The 22554-nt window shown below is 42.7% G+C and overlaps 1 protein-coding gene across 5 annotated transcripts in view; it reads right to left on the bottom strand.

Annotated features, from left to right (window-relative positions):
• The window catches only part of LIN28B (lin-28 homolog B), a 111957-nt gene extending 99793 nt beyond the window's left edge, over window positions 1–12164 (bottom strand). For 2 of the 5 annotated variants that reach the window (XM_068937902.1, XM_068937905.1), the window contains exons 1-2: window positions 11871–12164; window positions 1538–1586 (exon numbers count right to left, since the gene is read on the bottom strand). Coding sequence is in view for 2 of the 5 variants with exons in the window: in XM_068937905.1 (XP_068794006.1) it covers window positions 1538–1571 (34 nt within the window). In the remaining 3 variants the exon portion in view is untranslated. Of the gene's footprint in view, window positions 1–1537; window positions 1626–11870 lie in introns of those variants that run through there. The other 3 variants (XM_068937906.1, XM_068937903.1, XM_068937904.1) reach the window with 3 other exon arrangements.
• Window positions 12165–22554: the final 10390 nt, after the last annotated feature.

The following is a 22554-nucleotide window of genomic DNA, read 5'->3' as shown; positions in this document are numbered from 1 at the left end:
TGTTATTTTAATAGACGATCTGAGTATCGCTTAAAATTAGTCCTTCTAAAATATTTCCAATTAAGATGAAAGGCAGTGGCTGTCAGTGCCTGAAAACCATCCTAGCACGGTTTACGGTGCATTCCGCGGATTTTTGTTCGCGCTATCGATGGTCTGCGAGAGGCATTTTTAAAATAGTCGAAATTGCTCTAATCCTAAACGTAATCCGAGGGCATTAGGACACCGAAAGCCCTGCGAGAGCTCACTGCAGGATGTGGTCTCACGTACATTTAACAGTTCTTCAGCTGTGGATTTGCAACTGATAAGGACTGCTTCCCTGGTCAGATTTAAGGAGGCTCTAACCAGTCGTATTTGGAGAAGCCCCGTGCCGCGAAAATCCCGCCCGCCGAGAAGACCCCCGTAGGTGCGGACAGGCGATCTGCATTCCGCTGCCCACCCGAAGTAACCCAGACAGACAGCACGCTGCACGACCTCATTGTTCTCTCCTCTCCCTCCTCCCCCCCCCCCCAAATTTATTTGCGGGGAGGACAGGGCGACGACAAGGGTAGCAGCTCACCCCCGGGGATTAAAGGCTGCGCCCGCCCCTCACAGCCGCCGCCGGCCCCTTCTTCACGGGAGCTACGCGCTGGGCTTAACGTGCTTGCGCGCCTCCGCGCGGGGCGACGATCCGCCCCCGCCAGGCGCCCGCCGCTGCGTTACTCTGGGGTGCGCGCTCAGGGGACCGGCCCTGCGCGCAGGTGAACTGGCAGCGCGGTGGCGCAACCACCCGCCGCGGCCCGCTAGCGCTGCCGGGGCAGGGAGGGCTTACGGGCGGAGCCGCGGGGGCTCCGCGCTGCCCTTGCTGCCGCCGAGCCCGGCGGCGGGGAGACCGCTGCTCGGCCCGGGGCGGAGCGCGCGCCCCGCGCGGGAGGGCCCCGCAGCCGCCCGCCTCACGCATGCGCCGCGGGTGCCGCCGCGAGCACCCCCCACCCCGGGTAACGGTGCCACCCGCCCCCGCCTGAGGCGGCCGGCCGTTGGGTCGCGGCGGAGGGGGGGTGCCCCGCGGCTGAGGGGAGCGGGCGGGCTGGCATTGCCGCCATTTGGGATGTGTTTAAACAAACACACACACACACGAGTCTTCATTAGAGGGCACTGCCTCGTTATAACGCGTAAGCAGCGTTTGTAAAATATGATGAAAATAACTCAGGGAATTAAAATTTACCTCCGCGACTGTGATGTCTATGGCCATCTGTCAGTATATTTTTGGGATAGATCAAGAACCCTTTTTAGAAGCACTGGGCTCCTACGGTTTGCAATAGATATTTAACGGGGGCTATTGTCAATAAGCGTTCCTTAGATAATTATGTTTATTTTGCCGAAGAAAAACACTTAAAATTCATCAGGCAAGAACTCTTGAATCTTGTGGATAGAAACTGATGATTCCCCCTCCCCCAAAGTTCATCAGGGTGCATGCACGCTCTGAGGCAGTGGGCCAAAAGCGTTACACTACCTCAGTATTATAAAGTCAGCCATGTAAGACGCTATAAAAAAGACTGACCTGAGCCTGAGGAGACCTTCTTGAATGACCTCATCGTCTTCTGAGGAACCTAAAATCAGAGAGCTGGAGTCAGTACTATGTATATTGTACCAGAGTACCATATTTAATTACCTCTTCTCCAGTTTAACGGCTCATTAGAAGGCCATAAAATGCCAGGGCTTTGACTCTGTGAAGTGACCTGTAAACTTATTAACTGTTTGAGACTTACCTAGCTCATCAGAACCACAATTAGATAACCAAGACATAAGGCAAAAATCAGTCTGTTCTCGAAACAAAACAGAACAAAACAAAACAAAAAATTCCAACTCTTCAAAGGTATTGCCCCTTTCATCGATCTCTTATAAAAGCCACACAGTTAATGATGACAGGGAAAATACAGAGATTTGCAGGATACTGGAAGGTGTTCTTTTCCTTTATGCATATTTAATTGCAATAGGTAATTTAAGAACTAGTGACTGTTGCCTTTACTATGCTTAAACTGTCCAAGTTAAGCAAATTAGTCATATTTTGTTATCATAAAAACAATGAACGCGATGCTTTAGTATTCTTTCATGGCCAATACGGTAACTCAGTGCCAATATGTGAGTTTGTCAACAGGAAATTGCCTAGACTTCAATTCTGTCAGTTACAAAACTTCAGAACAAGACTTACAATTAAATTAAATTTATAATTATTAAAATTATAATTAAATACAAAGGATGACAGACTCAAATAGAAAAACCAGTTAGTCATAAAGATACAGATTTGTGGCTTTGTTGAAGCTAGATGGAAGGTGTACTTTTGATTTAGCTGAGCAAGACCTGGCTAATTTTGTATTATGCCAATAAAAAAAAAATAGTGCAGAAACAGAGTACCACAGATGGTAAGAAGCATAGCGCAAAAGACCTTGTTTTCAGAGTAACCTAGTTACTTAGGCTGTCCAGTTTTTTTAATAAATGAAAGATGAAGAGCCGGGAGCATGCACAAACTCACCTGCTACAAGCCTCTCCTCTTTTGTCTCTCTCTACTGTCTTTTGAACAACCTACTCCAACTAAAACCCATCCAAAACACTCAAGGCACGGCATTACTCTTCCTTTCAGATGTAAGCCGCCTTCTTCTCTTTTAGAGAAAACTGAGATTTGTCTTTTTCCAATTTCAGAGCATGTCCTGACTGCTTACTCTGCTCTCTTCCTAAAAATGGGATATTCCATTAGGAGTGAGCAAACCCCGAAGACGAATGGCCAAAGACAAGTGAGAATCTAACTTCTGTATCTCCTGGAGTTACCTCAAGTCCTTTACAACACCAGCAACTGGAAGAGGGGATGGTACTATCTCTCCTTTCAGTGCAATAACACTAGTAAGCAGATTCAGTTTCTCTTCTTTTGTAATAACTAAGTTATTCACTACAAGTCTGTGGACTTTTGCCTTGCATTAAACCTAACCCTTCTTTTACACCTTCAAGCACTGAAGCCCAATCTCTGTGTCTGCTTCTCTGTTCTGCCAACCTGTGGCTGTGTGCCTTTTGTGTCTTTCGGATTTACTTGCATTATTTATGTAGCATAATGAAATATGCAAGCATACAGTAAAGGATCCGTTGCTGGCTTTGACATGTACTCTGCTTCAGTTTATGAAGAGATTAAAAATGAATACTTGGAGGAGTGGCGTTGGGATCCAAAGGGGGAAAGTACAGTTTTTAAACAGTGTAGCAGAAAACAGCACAAACTGAAGCTTTTTTTGTTTCTAATATCATTTCATAAAATACTTGTAAACATCACATATCTTAAAATGCCACATAAACAGACATGAGGTAGGAAAGAAAGGAATGTGATTTTTATAAAAGACCTGCTATAAATAGCTTCCTAATACGACACAAAACTTGCCACAAGGGACATTAGCGTAGAAAAGCCTGAACATTCTAATTCTGTGAACTCATTTAAACCAGATAGTTTAAATGAGAAACTAATTGGCACGTATTTTACTGCATCTTACTGAAAGCCATAAGAAATTAGTCACTGGCTTAAATGAAAGCAGGTTTGGGATCTGAAATGGCTCATGGTGAACTCTCCTACACCTCCTTATACTGTATAAAACGGAAAAAAATGGTTTAGGCTTTGTTAATTCTGAGACTTCTGTGGCATTTACGTGAACTTTAGAACTGCAAATATCCACTTAAATGCTATTTAGAACTTATGCACTAGAGAGCAAAATGTTTTTAGGGACGTAGGTTACTTGCTTTGAAAGCAATCCTCATTTTAGCTATGCATTCACAACATGCTGGAAAGGATACCGTAGCTGTGGGCACAAAAAATAACGCATTTGAACATCATACAGAATCATTGCAGGATAGGAAATCAAATGAAAACAGAGGAGTAGCACTTAAAGGCATATTAACAGACATCCAACAACAGCAATCCACCTCTTGTTACAGGTAGCCCATTCTGTAATTTGAAGTAACAGCTAATATACTAAGTCTTTTGACAAATTATTTGTCAGTGGAAAATAACAGTAAGTTTATAGCTGATTTTGTTTTTTAAAAATCTCTTTGACAAGCAACCTTCTCAATTTAACTCATTAGTTTAAGTAAGTTTTTTCCCTAAAAACTGAGCAATATAATTTACTTGAGTGTAAGTAAAGCAGACATGTATAATTACCCTGTGTAAATAAGAAGTCATATGATTTTATTCAGAAATAAGTTAAAAATAAAATTTAAGATGTTAAACCTGCAGTCAGTGACAGCTAGGGGACTATTTCTTCTACAGAAGAACAGTCCAGAAGTATTTTTTGAAAGAAGACTGGATACTATAAATAACATCAGAATGCCAAAGAACAAAAGCCACCAATACTTTACTTTATAAATAAAAGAGAAATATAGTAATGCAAAGGAATGGGGGAGGCAACATTCTAATGTTTAACAGCTCTTTTAGTTCACTTGTCAGGAGTGAAGCTTAAATGGATGAATGCTGCAAAGTAAACAGCAAAATGAAAACACTATACAGAAGGCAAACACAAAAAGTCGGGAAAATATCAGTTTTATTTCTTTAGTATTGATCACATATATTAACTTGGAAAATGCATTTTATAATTAACTGACTGGTTCAAAATATAAACAAAATTTGTGAAAGCTAACTAACCTTTTGTTTACAATTCCCCACTTCTGGTTGTAGCATTATGCACCCAATGCTTTCATGTCTTACTCTTACTGAAGAGTACTTGCACGGATTCTTTAAGATAGAGTTCTAAGTAATGCATTTTCACTCCTGAGACTTTTTTATTGTTTTAACTCTCATTTTATTTTCTTGTTTAATTCAGTAAAAAATAGTTGGTTTTAAATGCATAGGACACTCAAAAAAAAAATCAGATTTCCTAAAAATGCACATTCAGATGTCAGTCTCCTGATGTAATCACAAAAAACTGTTGAAAGCTCTCACAATTTTTGTCTTAGTTCAGCCATAATTCTTTCTTACTTGCTTTTCTTTCATACTTTTCTTCTTACCCCACTGTAATAATTTTCTAGCTTTTTTTTTTTTTTAAAACTAATTTGACCTGATTTCATAACTGATCGGAATTACACTAATTACAATTTGTAGGAAATAATATAGTTTGGTGATACTGTCCAGGTATGCTTTGCTGATGCATGAAAAGAGCATACCGTAGTTTTTTTTAAAAAATGCAGTACACTTTTTATAGACCACACATCCAGTTCTGTACCTTCTAAATCATTGCTAAGACTGTTATTTGATTATAGCGGGAACAGGAACAGAGAACGCTGAAATGGGCTTCCACAGTTGTTAGGAATCTGATTCTTTCAGCCAATAAGAAACGTGTAATAAAATCTTCAGAATGAGAACCAATGAACGCCTGCCAACTATTTAAAAGGTATCAGAGTTTCTCTTTAAAAGGAAATACTACTCTTTTATTAATTTTGGTAACTGTTTAGCATTAAAATGCTAGTTAGGATATATGTTGGTTAAAACATTATTTACATGTACTAAAAGAACACATTGCAAGAGATTGTTTTCCATTTGAAAATCAAAATTAAATATAAACAATTTGTATTTTTGCTATATGTGATATAGTATAATCTCTAATTTCATACAGTCTGCATTTAGAAGTACATATTTCAAGCAACTTTATGATAAATATTTAAAAAAGTAAAATAATTCTTAGTTTCAACCAATGTTAATTTTGTAAGGTTCAAGTACGAAAATTTTGAAACACACTAAAAAAAACACAACACCCTTTACTACTACTGTTTTCCTTATTTCGTTATTGTTTGCAGTATTTTGTTCCAGGTTTACAATGAGCATGCACATACTGAAACCACTGCACACTGATTTACATTATGGCATTCTGTATTTTCTTAAGCAAATGAAATTGTGAGAAAACTGCCTTCCAATTGTATTAAATTTACTTTGCCTGATTTTCTGAATATTTTTAAAACTAAGTACTATCATTATTAAAAAACACACAAACAAACAAACACACACTATAGAAATCACAATGCTCAAAGCCTAGATAGATTCACATATTTTCAGAGCTTGATTGCTGACTTATTTTGTATCCCTGTATGCATACAAAAAACTACATAAAACATAAATTTTCAAGTGGAGAATAAAATCTAATTGAAAATAAAGCAGTGCTAAATGAAACACTGAAATGATATATTTTAAAGGGAAAATTAAGGAAGAACTATTATGGCAACAGAGTGAATGAAATATTTAAGGTTTTAGTTCAAGGGAAAAAAAAAGTTTTCATTCTCCATGATCACACTAAATTGAATGTGTATTGTTCACATTTATTGTAGAAAAGTTACATTTTTGATCCAGAATTTTATATGCTTCTTTCTCAATGCAAATCCATTATTAAGCCAAGATTAAAACTGGCCTAAACTATAAGCAAACTGTAAGCTACATAATGTAAATGAAAATTGGAAGTTATAAAAATACTCTTGCCACTTAACACTTTGATGTCATCCATCAAAAGTGACTGCACTACCCCAAGTTTTCTTTAAACAAAAAAATGTATAAATGAACTAATTTTATAAGAGCTTCAGTATGATTTGTTCACTTATCCTTTCTGAGATGCTTTACATTAAATTTATACGTGTTTTTCATAGTATTTACTTTTGGTCTTTGACAAATCCTTAATAGCGTTAATAGTTTTCAATATTAAAATTCTTTTTTTCCTTGTTTGTACTTCAAAACGTGCTCACCAGATACTGCTATGGTTATTGAGATTTAACAAGGGATAAACGAATAAAACCCAAATACTATTAAGTTAAAAGAATGGATCAGTGTCTGTACTTTAAACACTGATATTCACTTTTCCCAAGAGTATGGACAGTACAGGACGTATTTTTTTTATTTTAACTGAAATGGACAGTAGTTCCACATGACAAACCTGGCTGAGTCAGTCACTCTGTAAAACCACCAAGCAAACAGAATAATGCGATGGTAGTTTTTATAAACTTTAGTGTAGAAAAGTTTATCAATTCAAATTAGAAAAGAATACAGAAGAACACCAGTGATCTATAACAAAAAATTTACGCTCTCTAAAAGTAAAGATGAAAATCCGCAGCATGAGTGTACACAGCAGGATTTACTTTGAAGTAGGTACAGGAGATGTGATGTGTGAAAGAAAAGCAGAATCTAATTATGTGATACAAAAATACACGTGAAGGTAGGAATTTATTTTATGGACATCATTTTAAGTGTTGCAATACAGCATGTGGTATATGCCCCCCGTATTGCATATAAAATAAATATTCTACATGTATTTAATAAATATGAAAACATGGTTTAATGTAAACGCAGTATTATTAAGAGAAACACTGAAACAATCCCTTGAAATAGTTAAGAACAACCCTGAGTTTAATGTAGTGGAAGAATACAACACTGCGTAGAATACAATGATAGTCACATTCATATGTTCATTAAATAAAGTCAATCTGTAGAACTGTGTACTTATTGCACACTGAACATGAAAAATGCTAACCTCTGGAAGTAGGATTTTTAAGGAGGAAAGTGCTCTTCTAGAAAAAAATGAGTCTGTACACCAATGCCAAAATGCACAGTCCTGCAATTTATCTTTACTGACATCATAACTTATGTTGTCAGAGCAGACCTCTTTTTTTGCTAAGATCATTGAAAAGCTAGAAAATGACTGTACACTCTCCTCACAAGTGTAAGTACTAAATACAAACAATTGATTATTAAATGCTAAATTAAGAAACAAATTTAAATGTCTAAATTTAGCCAAACCTATTTTTATATCAGTAACAGTAGCACAGGTTCCATATTGAGCAACATTAAAGGAAATAAGAAATTGTGTAAAACTATTTCTCTGCTAAAACTGACTGGTTAAACATTACAGTCCTTGCTTTTCTGTATAATTAAGCTTTTGTTCAACCGTGAAAAAACTAGAAACTGATTGCTTGAAAATGAGCTGCATGACCTTTGTCCTGGTTTGTCACCTCTGACCTTTAATTTGAAGATCCTGCATATCAATTCATTCTATTTTTAGAAGCAGAATGTTAAAAAGTCTGTATGTTTTTTAGATTTTTTTTCCTCACATTCATCCAACCCAAATACATTGGGTTGTTTTTTCTTGACCTTTATGTATCAAACCAGAGTAGCATATTTACTTTCTGCTACGTAACTGTATTTGAAACACCCAGAGCGTAATCACAAAAAATGAACATTGCTATTTATTTGCTAGATATGCCAAAGCACCCTAAGGTGAATTCAGGAAAAAAAAATATCTTCCAGATTACATATCTTTCCAAATTTAACTGTATTTTCTTAAAAAAAAAAAAACCAAAAACAAAAACCCCCAAAACTCATTATCTGCATTTTGATAACGGATACCTGTTTGTACTTGGACCCTCCCCATACTATCATTGGTTATTTTGTTCTCATTGATCACATGATGTTTTGATATTAGTCCTTTCATAAAGGAAACCTGTGGTTAAAAATAGCAAAGAGCAAGCTCCTATCTGGTTGCTGTTTTCAGCTTTATTTCCATTTTATATAGGCAGCATTACACTTCATCGTGTTATACTTGGAAAGTTCTCTTCAAAAAGATCTTTTTTGCTGGACAGGATCATTTTCAAAACAAGAAAGTGCCACAGGATTTCTGTAATTGATTTTACTACCAGCATTCAATACCAAAGTAATACAGTGTATGGTATAAAGGCTTTTGGTGAAAGCATTTACCTACTATGACCCCTTGTGAACGATGCAAAAATATACAAGATGAATAAAATATGAAAACAGAACTTACTACAGTTACTCTGATATTGAACCTGCCCAGAACTGAGGGTGTGTTTGCAGTTGGCTTGAGCAGTGATCAATATGGCTGTCTCGATTCAGCACTCCGGTCAGCGCCACCGCGTGCGGGCAGGGCAGAGGAGGGGCTCCGCCACAAACACGCGCACCCTCCTTCCAAAATGCGTCTGCCTTTACGAAACATATCAGCCCAGACCTAAGTCATCTCAGTGGTTAATTGCATTTGAGAACAAGGCTCTTCTCGGGCTGGATAACAAGTCATCAGTCTGCCTTACAGTGCATGGTGTTCAGACTCCTCGTCGAAGAAGAAATGGTTGCTTTAGAAGCCAGCTCCCATCCGAGTGTACTGACAGGAGTATCACTTGGTACCTTGCCTGTTCCCACAATGGTTGCAATATAAATCAAGTTGTTTTTTTTTTTTAATCTGCAATTCAAACAAAATACTGCTATGGAATTAAAAAAAAAAGAATAAAAATCCTTCAACTGCTTAGGCTTTAAAATTCATTTTTATTCTTGGGGATGTGATCTGAAACGCTGCTTGTGACTTACCACTGTGCACTAGCAATGGTTTACGCAGCAACGACTAAGGCCTAGATGGGAGAGGGCTTGGGGTTTCTTTCTTCATTATTTATCACTATTTTTCCTTTTATGAAATGCTTAGTACATGCCAGCTAATGTATTTACAGATTTAAAAAAAAAAAGTGAAGGTTTGATAAAACAGATGCAGACACATTCCCCTGACAGGATGAATTTTAAATGCAAAACAGAATACAACTGTTTTTGCCACAGAAAAACAGACAGGAGTTCTACTACAACTGCACTGTTGTAATTATTACATGGTGTAGGTATCAGCCACAGTCACTACTTTTGCTACTACCTATATATTTTGCTTTATTACAGCAAAGGAAACTTAGCTTCCTGGAGTATTAATAATTAAGGTAATAATTTAATTCACTATCGATTCTTACTACTCTATACCGAGGGGAAAAAACATCATAAATCTTTCAAAGAACTACAGTTTAATTGCCTATTTACGAGTAATTTTCCAAACTAGCTTGACAGTATTGTCCTCTTAAGTTTTCTTTTTGTCTTGAAAAATAAATGACTGTTGTAGCTGTGCGAAGCAAGGCACACAAGTATCTATCTAACAGTAAATATGCACTTATAGTATTTTAAAGAGTTATATCCAAATGCCACTAAAACTGTTATACACATAACTACATTTAATTAACTGCTACAACCATACTTAACTATAATTATTTTCTTTCTATCTGATAATTTGTTCATGAGAGCACGTTTCACTGTAGCTGTAACTACTAACAGTGCCTGCATGAAAAACGTGAAATTCCAAAACAGGCTATACAGGTGGAAAAAAAATCTGCAAATGGCCCAATTAAAAAGAAAAATAAGGTGGGTTATATAAGGAAAAAGTATAAGATCTTTAAAGAAATCGGTAGAGCACACTACTATTTCCTCCCGATCACTGCAGGAATGCCATGCATAATTTACTCACTACTACTAACTATCTAACAACTGGGAAAACAAGTAAATGAATAAAGTCTGTTTGGATAATACGTTTATCAGATTAAAATGGATATTTTACACATGTCAAAGCAAAAGGATTTAAAATTAACATCGACTTTTCACCGATTTATTTAAAACATGCCCATTTCACATTTTCTCATAGCTTGAACTATAACATAGCTTGAAATATTTACCTGAGTTGTTGCATAGTCGTTTTCTTATCTTTAACTAATCTACTCATAGGATTTACTGTTTACCGCTGCGGCGGAAGCAAGTCGCACGTGTTCAGTCATAAACGCACACCGAAACATACCAGAACACGCGAAATGCAAACCCGTGCCCTGACCGAGACGAGCCGGCCCCGCGCGTCCCCCCGAGCCCGCCAGCCCCGCGCCGCCTCCGCCGCCGCTGCGGGAAACCAGACGACACAGCCCGCTGAGGCGGAGGGGCACGTCTCTCCTTTATTTGTTCTCCCTTACACCGCGTCCCGCCGGCACGGACGGCTTCCGCCGCGCCGAGCGGCCGGTGCCCGGCGAGCCCGCCCGCCCGTTGGGCCTCGCGGGCGGCGGCGGCCGCGGGCTCCCGCCGGAGCCGCAGGGAACCATTCAAAATGGCGGCCCCGCCGCCACTCGCATTTAAACCCCCCGCCCGCGCGCGCGCCGCCCCGCGTGACCCCCGGCAGCGGCGCCCCCGGCCCCGCCAGCGCGGCGGCGGCGGCGGCGGCGGCAGTTACCGCGCTGCGATCAAACACCGGTGCCCGCGGGCCGCCCGGCCGGGCGCGGCGGCCGCCTCCTCCGCTCCCCAGCCGGCCTGCGGCCGCCCGGCCGAACCCATGCCGCCGCCCGTCGGCTTCCCTCCTCCGCAACGGCGGCAGCAGCGGCGGCGGCGGCGGGCGCTCCCCGCCGGCCCCCCCGGCCGCGCGGCTCCCCGGCTGGTCACCGCCATCCCGCGGCGGCGGCGGCGGCGGGGCGCGGGCCGCCCCCTGGCGTCGGGCCGCCGCACGGCCGCCCGCGGGCGCTGCCCCGCCGCCCCCGCTACCGCCGAGGCGGCCGGCCCTCCGCGGCGCGCTGCCCCCGCGCCCCGCTCCGTTCGCGGCTGAGACCTCTGTTACTGCCGTTATCGTTATCATGAATTACGGTCGCGCCAAGCCGCCCCGCCGCCCGCTCCCCCCCCTGCCCCCGGCTGCAATTCAGGTGCTGCCGGCCGAGGCGGCGGCCGCCGCGCAGGGGGCGAGCGGCCCGGAGAATGAAAAAAGAAAGGTGTGAACCCGGAAGTACACCCGCCACGCCACCGCCCGCATGGAAACACCACGCGAAAATAACAATAAGAACAGGCACTTCGTCCCCGCTACGAGCAACTTTTCCCCTCAGGAATGGAAAAAGCCAAAAACAAACAAACAAAACAAACCCCACGCCCCCTCCCCCGCCGCCGCCGGCTGAGGCGCCCCGCGGGCGGCGGGACGCGGCCCCGCCGCGCAGCCCGCAGCAGGTGCGGCGGGAGGGCGAGAGCCGCCGCGCAGCAGAAGTGAAGGGAGCTCGCTTACCTCCCGCGCGCCATGGTCGCCGGGCTAAGCGGGGCTGCGCCCGGCGCTGCCGCGCTGGCGAGGCGGCCGCCGGGGCTGGGGGCGCGGGCGGGCGGGCACCGCCGGGGCTTTGGGGGTGGGGGGGAGGTGGCGAGGGGAAGCTGCGGCTCCCCGAGCCGCTGGGAGGAAGGAGCGAAAGCGGCGGCGAGAGAGCAGCGCTGCTCGCGCCGGGAAGGCGGCGGCGGCCGGCGGGCAGACGCGGCCCCAGCGCTGGCTCACGCCGCAGCCGGCGCACACCTGCCCGCCGCCCTCCCCGCCGGCGGGCGGGCGGCAACCCGGCGGTTGCCCGCGGGGGGGCGCTCGAGGGCAGCCCGCGCCCGGCGGGGCGGGGCGGGGCGGCGGCGGCGGCGGCGGCCGCCCTCCTCACACGGCCCGGGGCTGCCCTGCGCCGCTCCGGCCCTCCCCGCCCCCTGCCCGGGCTCTCCTTCTTCTGCCGCGGCGCGCCCACCCCCGGCTGCCATCCTTGACGTTTAACTGCCCACGCTTTGTACTTCCACGGTTTCTTCCCCCTTCGTCCCCATCCCGTCGAGCCCCCGTTTGCGGCGTCACCTCGCAGCCCTGCGAGGCCTCGCGCGCCGCTTGCCGTCAGGCTCGCGGAGGTGGCGGGCCTCTTCCGCCAGGCCTCGTCCCCTGCGCGCGGAGGCGCGTCGTCGTCGTCGTCGTCGCCTCGCGGCTGGCTAACGCCGGCCGCGGAGGCCGCGTCCCCGTGCTCGGCGCTGAGGCCGTCGCGAAGCCCCCGCCCCGGCCTTGGCGCTCTCCCGGCCTACTACGGCGGGGTTTCTGCTCTTGCCGTCGGATCGGGCTTCGCCGCTGCAAAAATTTGACCTCCCCGCCAAGGACTGCAAGCACATCCGGCCCTCTCGTGCTGCCGCCTCGCCGAATTTGTCGCTGGCTCGTGGGACTTCGCTCCCATGCCGAAGCTCTTCTGCCGCGTCACCCGCCGGGTGCAGTCGCAAGCTGCCGCGTGTGGGTCTCGCGTCGCGCTGTCGGCTGCCCCGAGGCTGGCAGGCTTCTAGCACGCGGCTTGTCTGGAGCCTGTCCCCACTCGTCACCGCGTTCGGCGCCACGACGGGCTGCTTTCCCCCTGTCGAGAGACTCTTAATCCTGGAGTTACATCTTTCAAGCTTGACCTGACTTACTCACACAACAGTGCTAGTAGTTTATGTATTGTCTCATGAACACACTTTGCACAGGAGTATAACATGCTGAAACGGTGGAGCTAGCAAAGCTCAAGTTACTGTGGATTTGTGTTCCACGTCCCTTTTTCTGCCCAGCCCTTCTCCATACGCTCCAGCTGTGCTAGCTGTCATAGCTACGCGTGTCCTAGCTATTCGGTGGGCAAGAGGGATCCCGTGGGGAGCTCGTCCCAGCAGTGCGTGCACTGACAGGCTCCCTGGACCTGCGCGCTCACCAGCCGGCTGGGAAGTCCAGCGAATAGCAAATAGGCAAAGTCGCGCTGCAGTCTTTCCGCTGGTGGGGGGACTGGTTAGCAGTGTCAGGCTGCTGAACTTCCTGACACTTACAGGAACTTCTTTTGTTTGAGCCTTCATGTCAAATTTGGCCAATGTCGTCAAAAGCATTCGAAAGTTATTTGGGAGCAAAGGGGTGGACAGAGAATGCAATTGCATTTTCTTAAGAGGCCAAGATAAAAATGTGGCACTTGGAAAGGATGAGTTTTTGAAGACCTCGGTTCCTACTCTCTAGTGAGCCCAGTTTGTGTAGGTTGCTATCATTAGGTGTTGGTATGCCTTTCTTGACCATAATTTCCCATTCTTGGGCTTTCATTTGTGTGTTTCGTTTCTGAGAATCCAACAAGACTTTCAAGAATTTATCAGCACATTCTGAGAACAGTTAAGGGCCCAGCCATGGGTATCAGTCAGTGCTAGAGTGTGTACGATTTATAGCTTTTAACTTTTTGACAGAGAAAGCTTTGCACAGAGTTTTGCTATGTGATCCTTGCCGGTATTGTAAAGTTAAAGAAGCTATGTACCCTCACCAGCCTTCAAGCATTGTACCCTACTTTTCTGGAAAAGGCTTTGCAATGGACAGAATAAACATTTTCAAGATTCAAGAGAGAGCCTTGTGGAGAGAGTTGCTAGATAACACAGTCCCACTTAGTCCTGGAAGTTATTTCACGTTTCTCAGGTGAGAATTAAGTAGCTGCATTTTATTAATACTGCTAATATTTGACCACATTACCTAAAATTTAGTCTGGGCTCTCTCTGTGAATCTACATAAATATATATATATGTATACATAAAAGATAACATAATATCTAGCTACATTACCTTTATGCAGCTGTAACTCTGTTTTGCTAATTGTTTGAGGATGCAGGATCTTTTTTGGAAAACCAAAAAAAGCATGGTCTTGATTTCTTACTTAATTTTTTGTTTATTTTTAAGAGATATGGGGAAGTTCCTGCCTGGTCTGTGGTATTTGGGTTGAGATATTTTTTCAGAAAGAGAAATCTACCTGCTTTTCTTTTGTGCCCTCAGCGTATGACATAATCTCTTTTTTTAGCAGGTTTCTATAAAACAAGTTATACAAGAAAAGTAAACAGAATTGAATTCTTTCAACAAATAGCTCAACTGCAAACAGTTTGAAAGACTGTGAAAAACAGTGCACGTTCTTTTCTATTACTTTCCATTTCTCAGCTTTCATTCATTGGGCTTGTTCATAGGGTTTCTCCTGAGGACATGGTGGAAAATCTGCCTCCTCCCGTGCAGATTAAACAGTTCTATGCATTGTCATAAAGAACAAGATTGTTTCTTAAAGTGACATGTTAAAATGATGTGCCTTGCTGGTCAAAAGGAAAAGGCACGCTTGCGAAAAGAGTAGTCACTGGAAACACAATTTTAATTTTCCATGTGATCTGTTCCCCTCAAAGCAAAACAAAACATTTAGTCTATTTGTGTTGTGCTGTTATCAAAAAATAGTTTCTGGACTAGCTCATAAAAGTGTTTCGTAAAATGATTTTTTAATTTTTCTAATATTTTTCTAGTGAGGTTTACTAAAGCCTTTTCCCTTTGGTTGAAAAAAAGAAAAAGAAAAAAAAAATCATTCAGTAGCTGGTACTGTTTTCCATTTTGTAATGGTGTCTCCAACTGCGGGAATTACTCAATGGAACGCTTGAAAAGAAGAAATGGGGATGCTCATCACAGGGAGAGAATTTCTGGGATTCCAGGTAACACCTTTTTCAGCACATTCCCCGGTTTCTGGAAGCCAGTCCCAAGCCAGAGGTTTTAGACCGAGAGGGGTTGCTTCTGTTCCATTCCCACTGCTACTCAGGCAAGAGAGTACTTTTATTCATTTTATCCTGAAGATTCTTCTGCACTCACGTTTTGTGCTGCGTCATGTTTCCCATCCTTCCACATTTATCCTCTTGACATTCTATTTTGATCACATTATGTTTTCTTTCCTGCCAGCATCATCTCCAAATTGCCTGCCCCTTCATTAGTCTTCCTTTATGCCAGCTTAATGAGGGTCTGAGTAGGCATTTCTGGAGATTGTGTATAGTTTTATCTGCAACATTTCTATGAGCTGTTATTTGCTATAGATGGGTCTATTTGTGTCAGCTATTGCCTAGAATTGTCAAAAACTTTTCCATTTTAAGACTATTTTCCAGTTGCTTATATCTTTCACAAGCTACCTGTTTAGAATGAAATTTTCCATGCCTTCTATTATAGGCTGTTTGATTTTTTTCCCAATCATTTCCGGGAGGAAGGTTTAAAAAACCTGTTTTTCCGTGGTGAGACACTATTTTATTCAAAATGTTCTAGCGGTCCCACCATTTAGAGCAGGCACGTGAAATGTGATATGCCAGGAATATGCCTTTTGTGGTTCCTGTGAGAACACTGTCCAGATCTGGCTGAGCTATAACCCTTTGCATAATTGCAGTTGCACGTGCTGAGAGACTTTCTGAACAGCTCTAATCTACAAAGATTTGACTGCGACTCAGAATACTCAAATCACTTCCAGTGCTTGGTGCTGAAAAGCCTGTGTACGCCCAGTCTTCTAAAGGGATTGGGTCCGTTTTACATACTCCTCGTCCTTGTATTGTGCACACCGGGGCTACGGAATCACTGAAAAACTTCCCACGGATGCCTTGTTTTCCAAACAGGTTCTTGCACTGCAACTGAGAACAAGGAGTTTCTCTATTTTGTCCCTTCACTGACCCTTGCTGCTAACGCCCTAGAAGCGTGAAGGAAGAAGCTGTCTGAGTCAAATGGAAAAAAGACAAATGCCAGACCAGGATGAGGAAAAAACAGATTAGGAGGAAGAGTCTCCTGAGATCAGGATTGTACAAGGCGTAGAAAAGCCAAGTCTAGAAGGTTGGAGAGGGGAGGCTGAGACTTACTGGCCGAGAACATTTCACTTCATTTGACAGCACAATGTAATTCGCAGTTTGTGAAGTATGAGTTAATAAAGACCAGGCTTACTGTCGGCTGGAAGACCTGTCATTTAGATCTGTGGGAAGCAGCAGAGCCCAGTCCATTATGATGGAGGGGCAGGGACTGGGAGTATGTGTGGGGGAGACTGACTGTGAAACTGCGAGGGAAGAAGCGTGGGAAGTTAATGAGAGAATAGGATACACTGGAAAAGGAGGAAGAGAAAAAGGAGCTTGGAACGTGGTGGGGAAAGCAGAAAGAATTAGATACTTGGTTGGAAAATGGGGACAAAAGAGTACCCCAAGAGATTTGATACAGAGTTGTGGTACACAGAGGCAAGGCAGAGGTCTGGCCGTCTAGACGCCATGGCTGACCCTGGCTATGGTCTCCGTTCCCCTCTTTCAGGCACTGTGGGATGGTGCCCTTGGCGGTGAGGTCCCTGCCCTGCCAGCCCTGCCGTCGCCCTTGCTCCCAGCTCCCCTTCACTTAGTTGCGGGAAGCCTCCCTTTGTTGCCCTCAAGACTGCCGACTGCCTGTTGACCGTTTATGGTGGCTTCATGCACCTTCCAGCAGTGGTCCCTGGAGCATTCACATGCAGGATTGCTCCTTCAGCTTTGAAAGCTGAGATCCAGGTATATACCTTAAAGGCTTCAAGCTTGGTGATAAATTATATGATTACCATATGATTCCATTCGACTTCCTTTTCAGTTTCTTTTCTTGAAATCATAGTAAGTGGTATTGTAAAACTCAATTAAAGGAAAACCACTAACATTGCAAAGTTAAATGTTCTCTGCATATTGGCAGCAAAGCCGATGTGAAATGTGCTACAGAAGGACCCTAGTGAAGGCCTTGTTTTGTTTCCTGTTTTCTTTTTCCCAGAACTGCTCAGGCCTCGTGAAGGTCCAGACTGTGTCCTCTTTCTTAGCTAGTGACGGCTGCATGCAGTTACAGAACTTTCTATCTCCTTTCAGCCATTAGTTTCCTTTGCCCTGTGGGACTGTTCTAATTTTTTAATGATCCAATGAAAATTTTAGAGAAGTTTCTTATTTTTCTTCTGTCTTCCTCTTATTTTATTTGCTTTTTCCAGTGGAGCTGAAGAAAGGAAGTGATTTTCTTTAAATTAGTATGGAGAAGCTGCGCCAAAAATACGTTGCTCTAGTTTATTCTGTGGCCTTGAGAAAATCATGTAATGTTTTATGAAGTTTTACATTTTAAGATAAGATTCTCAAGATCATTCCATTTGCAAATCTAGACAGATTTCTAAACCCAGGAACATTCAATATGCTAATCAACAATATTTTCTCACAATGCCTTTTTGCGCATTTATTTAATTGCAGCCAAATCAATTGCATTTCAGTCAAGCCTTTATTATAGGCAAACGAAAAGCACTCTGCGAGTCTCAACTGACTGGGCCCAAAGGCTTTGTCTATGCTGGTAAATTAAATAGCACGGGACCCATTTTCTGACTCTGTGGCCACCTAGCACAATGACGTTGACTGAGGCGTCTCCATCTCTGAAGGCCCCTTTTATGACAGCCAGCCCTAAAAAGAGACTAATAACTTAGTGGTTGCTGGGCCTGAAATATTTCTATATTTTACGTTGCACCATTACTGAATAAAAAAGATTGTAGGCAGTAGGGATAAGAGCTCAGGTCTCCCTTGTGTCCAGCTAACTATGCAGAGTGGTAGTTCACAGTGAATCTTTTTGGGTGAGTTTGTTCTGCCTCTGCCCTCCTGATTCTCACTCCTGTTTGGTCCACTTCCAACAGAAAGGTTTGATCATGCTCCTGTGCAGAATAATTAGCAGCCTGGCTGGTTATGGCACTCTCTTAAAATAAAAAAATTGTATTTAGCTTTTCACCTTATATTCTTTGAAAGCTGCAGCAACAGCAAAGAGCCTCCCTTGGTGCAGGATGAGAGACTTAAGGTAAAGCTGAATTAGTGTATAAAATCTTCAGACTTAAATAATTACTTCAAAAGGGCCACAGTCATGTTCAAATCACTTTTTTGGAATTCAGTGACATATCCAGTAGACTTGGTTAAACTTTAAAATTAATGCTTTTATATGTATAACCTTTAAGAACAGCAACTATAAGAAAATGTTAGCTTAACGTTAGGAATAAATTTTATTTAGTTATGCCTGAGACTAGCCTGTGAGTTTTATTGCATTACGTTGTATGCAGTTTTCATCAGCTCAAATTATCTGGCTCCTTATAGCAGCCTGATTTAAGGAGTTTGAACTAGTTCCTTGGGGAACTGCAGGCTCAAAAAAATTGAGTTGTTAGCTGGTAGGAAAAAAATTACGGAACATTTTTCAAAGTATGCAGTGGCGAAGAAAGGAAATGATTACTTGGAGTTGGGGGCGTAGAGTGAGAAAGTGCCTGCTTCATGAGTCTGTGGGTGGTAAGCCACGGTTGGTTTATACATTTACTTTGTTTTTTCATCTACCGTTACTCCAGTCACAAGAACTAATTGCAGTCATTTAGGTCAGCATTTCTATATTCTATTGAATATTGAAAAGCCAAGTAGAGAAACTAACAAGATTTAGAAGGAGCTTCTCTACATCTCCATTGGACTAGAATAATATGCAACTAGAATAATAATTTCCAAAGCACTAGTTTTCAGGGCTACTTTTATTGTTAATGATGAATTTTAGGAGGAAAGCCATTAGTCCTTAAGCAGAGCTTAAAGTGCTCACAGTTGTTGGCTCGAAAATAACATTCTGGTTTATTCCTGGCTTACTCCTGAGACTTTGGTTCTAGTCAATCAGAATTCACTCGCAGATTAAATGCAGAGGTACGCCATGTTGCAGAAGAGCAAAGTGATCGAAATCTAAGCTAATTCAAATGGAAAATACTTTTGTACAGGAGAGTCTCACTGCTTATCTGCCATCTCGTTTTAATCAAAAAAAGAGGACAATGGAAGTAGAGTCACAGTATCTTAATAAATTCTGATTTTTTTCCTGACTTTCTTCAAAAGTCAGAATAGTTTAAAGTCCTATTGTACTTTCTATCAGAGCTAATCTGGAAAACAATTAGGCAGGTAGAGCCCATGTTAAAATGTGAGTGGGGAAGAAGGCACGGAACGGAGATCTTAGCAAATCCTACTTATTTTATCTTTTAGAAATGCAAAAAAGTGACAGATAACAGTCAGAAATAAAAATCATGGAATGAAATGAGGAAAAGAGGAGCTGCCTGGCCAAAGTGAAAGTTGAGCTAGGAAGGGGGATAGGCTGTGGCCACAGAAAGATCTCAGGACTGTTCCCAGCACACTCTGGAGTGTAAATAACAGAAGCACAGCTGGGTCTCAAAATACAGTGAACAAATCATTTAGCTACAGAATGGCAATAGAGGTGAAGGTTCTCTGCATAATCAGAGGCGAGGTACTGATGGTGAAAGGAGGGCAGAGAAACTGGAGCATCAAAAATTGGACAATCACTTACGGTATGTAGCGTGATTACTGGCAATATTTGGCCAGTTAATGAAGCCATTGAAGGGAAGATTTCATGCCAGAGCCAGGTGGAAATGAGGGAAGAATGGAGACAGGGCTGACACTAAGCAGCTGGAAAGTTGGATGATGAACTGTAAGTATATAAAAACATCCAACAGGCTGGCATTTTTCTCTCAGAAACTCTGAAGTTATTAGGCTTAATAATATAGGCTATTAAAGCGCAGAGTTAAATCTATCGCTAGAAAAACTCCACTGCAGGCAGCAGAAGTATCGAAGAAATTAATTCAGACCCCCAGTACTGCAGTTTATATAGACGGATGCTTAAGAGTTTAAGTAGCCAAGAGAGTACCTTCTAGCCTTAAACCTGTCCTTCTCCTCAAAGTGAGGGGGGGAATAGCTTTTCTTATTTTCAGAGAGCAGCTTGTTTGTACCATAGCAATAATACATCATTCATCTGAGGAGTTGAAAGCTGCTTCTTCATGTGTTTCTTCAAGTATGATAGTTTAGTTTTCATGTGATTAAGTATCCCTTCCTAATCCTGTTTAATTTATCAAAACCTTCGGCGGTTTGGTCCCGAGTTTCCCATTCCTCCTTTATTACCAAAAGAAGAAACTGGAAGTGAAACAAATCAGTGGAGAGAAGACTTTCCCACACTTACAGCTATGGCTGATGATTTGTAAAAGAAAATTCCACCCAATTCTATTCCCAGTAAGGGTGGAATAATCTGACTGTTTATTAATTGTTTTTAATAAAAGCACAGTAATAGTTCCATTCTTCTGTCATTTTCAGGTTATTTATTGGCATTGTCCGTTTATGACCCTAATTACCTAATAGTTGCAGGTGACCCAGTATAAACGGAAGAATGATCATTTCCTGTGGCCCAGTTTCATGAATGCATTATCTTCCTTTAAACCTAAAATTCTGTGTTGGGAACAATAACATACCAACACTGTCTAAAGGAATCAGCCTCAATTACCCTGACCTTTGCTTTACGCAACCTTTTGCGTCCATTGTTAATTATACGTGCATTGTAGTTAGTTTAGAGGAGATGACTTGATCATTATTAAAAAAACATCAAGCTTGCTTTCTTCTGAAGAAAGGAGTTTTGTATAGAGATACCCATAAAAGAGAAAAAAGAAGCCTGGAAAGAAGTAAACAGATACAGCATTTGTGAAAGAGACTAAAACTGATCTCTGTACAGCCTGAAACAGTGAAGAGATACAAAACAAGTAGTGGCTAAGAAAATTAGTTCTAGTAAATAGTAGAAGCTATTTGCTGATATGCAGAAGGTTTGTACTTGCTTGGGTCCTTTTTTTTTTTCTTTTGCATGATCAAGTGTAACATTGCTAAAAGATTACAAATTGACAACCTTTGGAAAGAAGATCACATCTGCAGTAGTCGCAATATGGGAAGTAGCTGGACATACTTCTTTCAAGACACCAGTATCGTTTGGTCCTGGTCTAGAGGAGCTGTTTTCACGAGAAAGAGTACCGCCTGGAAGAGGGTGTAGTCTAAATTGCATGATACTGCTCTCAGAGGTAGGTCTTGGTTCTCTTCCTAGGTCTGATCTCTTCTCATAGGGACAGCTTCTTATGCCATAATCTGAGCCATTCATTAAGCTGGAACGGCCACAGAAAAAAGCACTCTACCTCAAGCTGGTTCTGGCACTAATGTATGCCATCCCTCACAGTGAACTGGCCTGGGGAATGGACTTGGCTGAAGTATGTTTTTTTCAGCTAGATCATTTTTACAGCCGGGTGATTTTTAAGCTGGGTAAGTCCCTAGGTAAGTCCCTACTTGTGATTCACTCTGCAAGTGAGTGAGAGTGAGTGAGTGGGGTAGGAAGAGTGGGACAACAGATGATTTTTTTGGATGGCAGCGATGTCTTAACTGTATGTTGCATTACAACTGTAGTCTGTTTGTAAAGTGCTCAGCACAATATAAACCACCTTTTACTACAGATAACTATGGTGTTCTAAGCTATCTTCCAAACTTAATTGCTAGCAAGGATGAAGTAGATGTGTGCTTTTGGATGTACCAGGAATTAAACTGAAATTACTCCCCTTATTTTATGTATGTATCTAAAAAAGGTCAACAGCCTATCAGAACTCTAATGACTACCTATATAGACTAGATTTTTAATCAAAGCCAAAGAAAAAAAAAAAGAAAACCTAAAACACTGAGAATGTCTCATTTAGTCATGGCTTGCCTTGTTATCAGTTAGGAATAGTGCTGTCGAAGGCTGCTGTGGAAATAGGCTCCGAGCTGTAACAATAGCCTGATGGGTCAAAGACTCGGGTAAAAGTGTCACAGATCTCTTCCTTTACTCTGCGGTGATGTAGCTGCTGTTCAGTTTCCCTCTCAAGTAAGACAGTCTAGCTTTATACCTGAAAGAGATGAAATCTTTGCTCTAGGATATCTTAAAACTGCGTTTCAGTGCTCATTCAACAAGAAAATAATACCCAAAAGAGTTACAGAATGAGGCTGGAAGGAACCTCTGGAGATCATCTAGTCCAGCCCTCTGCTCAAAGCAGGGTCAGCTGGAGCAGGCTGCTCAGGGCAGTGACCAGTCAGGTTTTGAGTATCTCCAAGGATGGAGACTCCACAACCTCTCAGGGGAAGCTGATCCAGTATTTGACTACCCAATCTTATGTTTAAATGAAATTAAAAAAAAAAAAATTCTTATGTTTAAATGGAATTTCCTGTATTTCAGTTTGTGCCTATTTCCTCCTCTGCTGCCACTGGATACCACTGAGAAGAATCTGGCTCTGTCTTCTTTACTCCCCATAACAGATATTTATACACATT

Source organism: Struthio camelus, chromosome 3 (assembly GCF_040807025.1).
Source record: "Struthio camelus isolate bStrCam1 chromosome 3, bStrCam1.hap1, whole genome shotgun sequence".
NCBI classification, from domain to species: Eukaryota; Metazoa; Chordata; class Aves; order Struthioniformes; family Struthionidae; genus Struthio; species Struthio camelus.
This window is presented reverse-complemented; position numbering and strand designations above follow the sequence as displayed.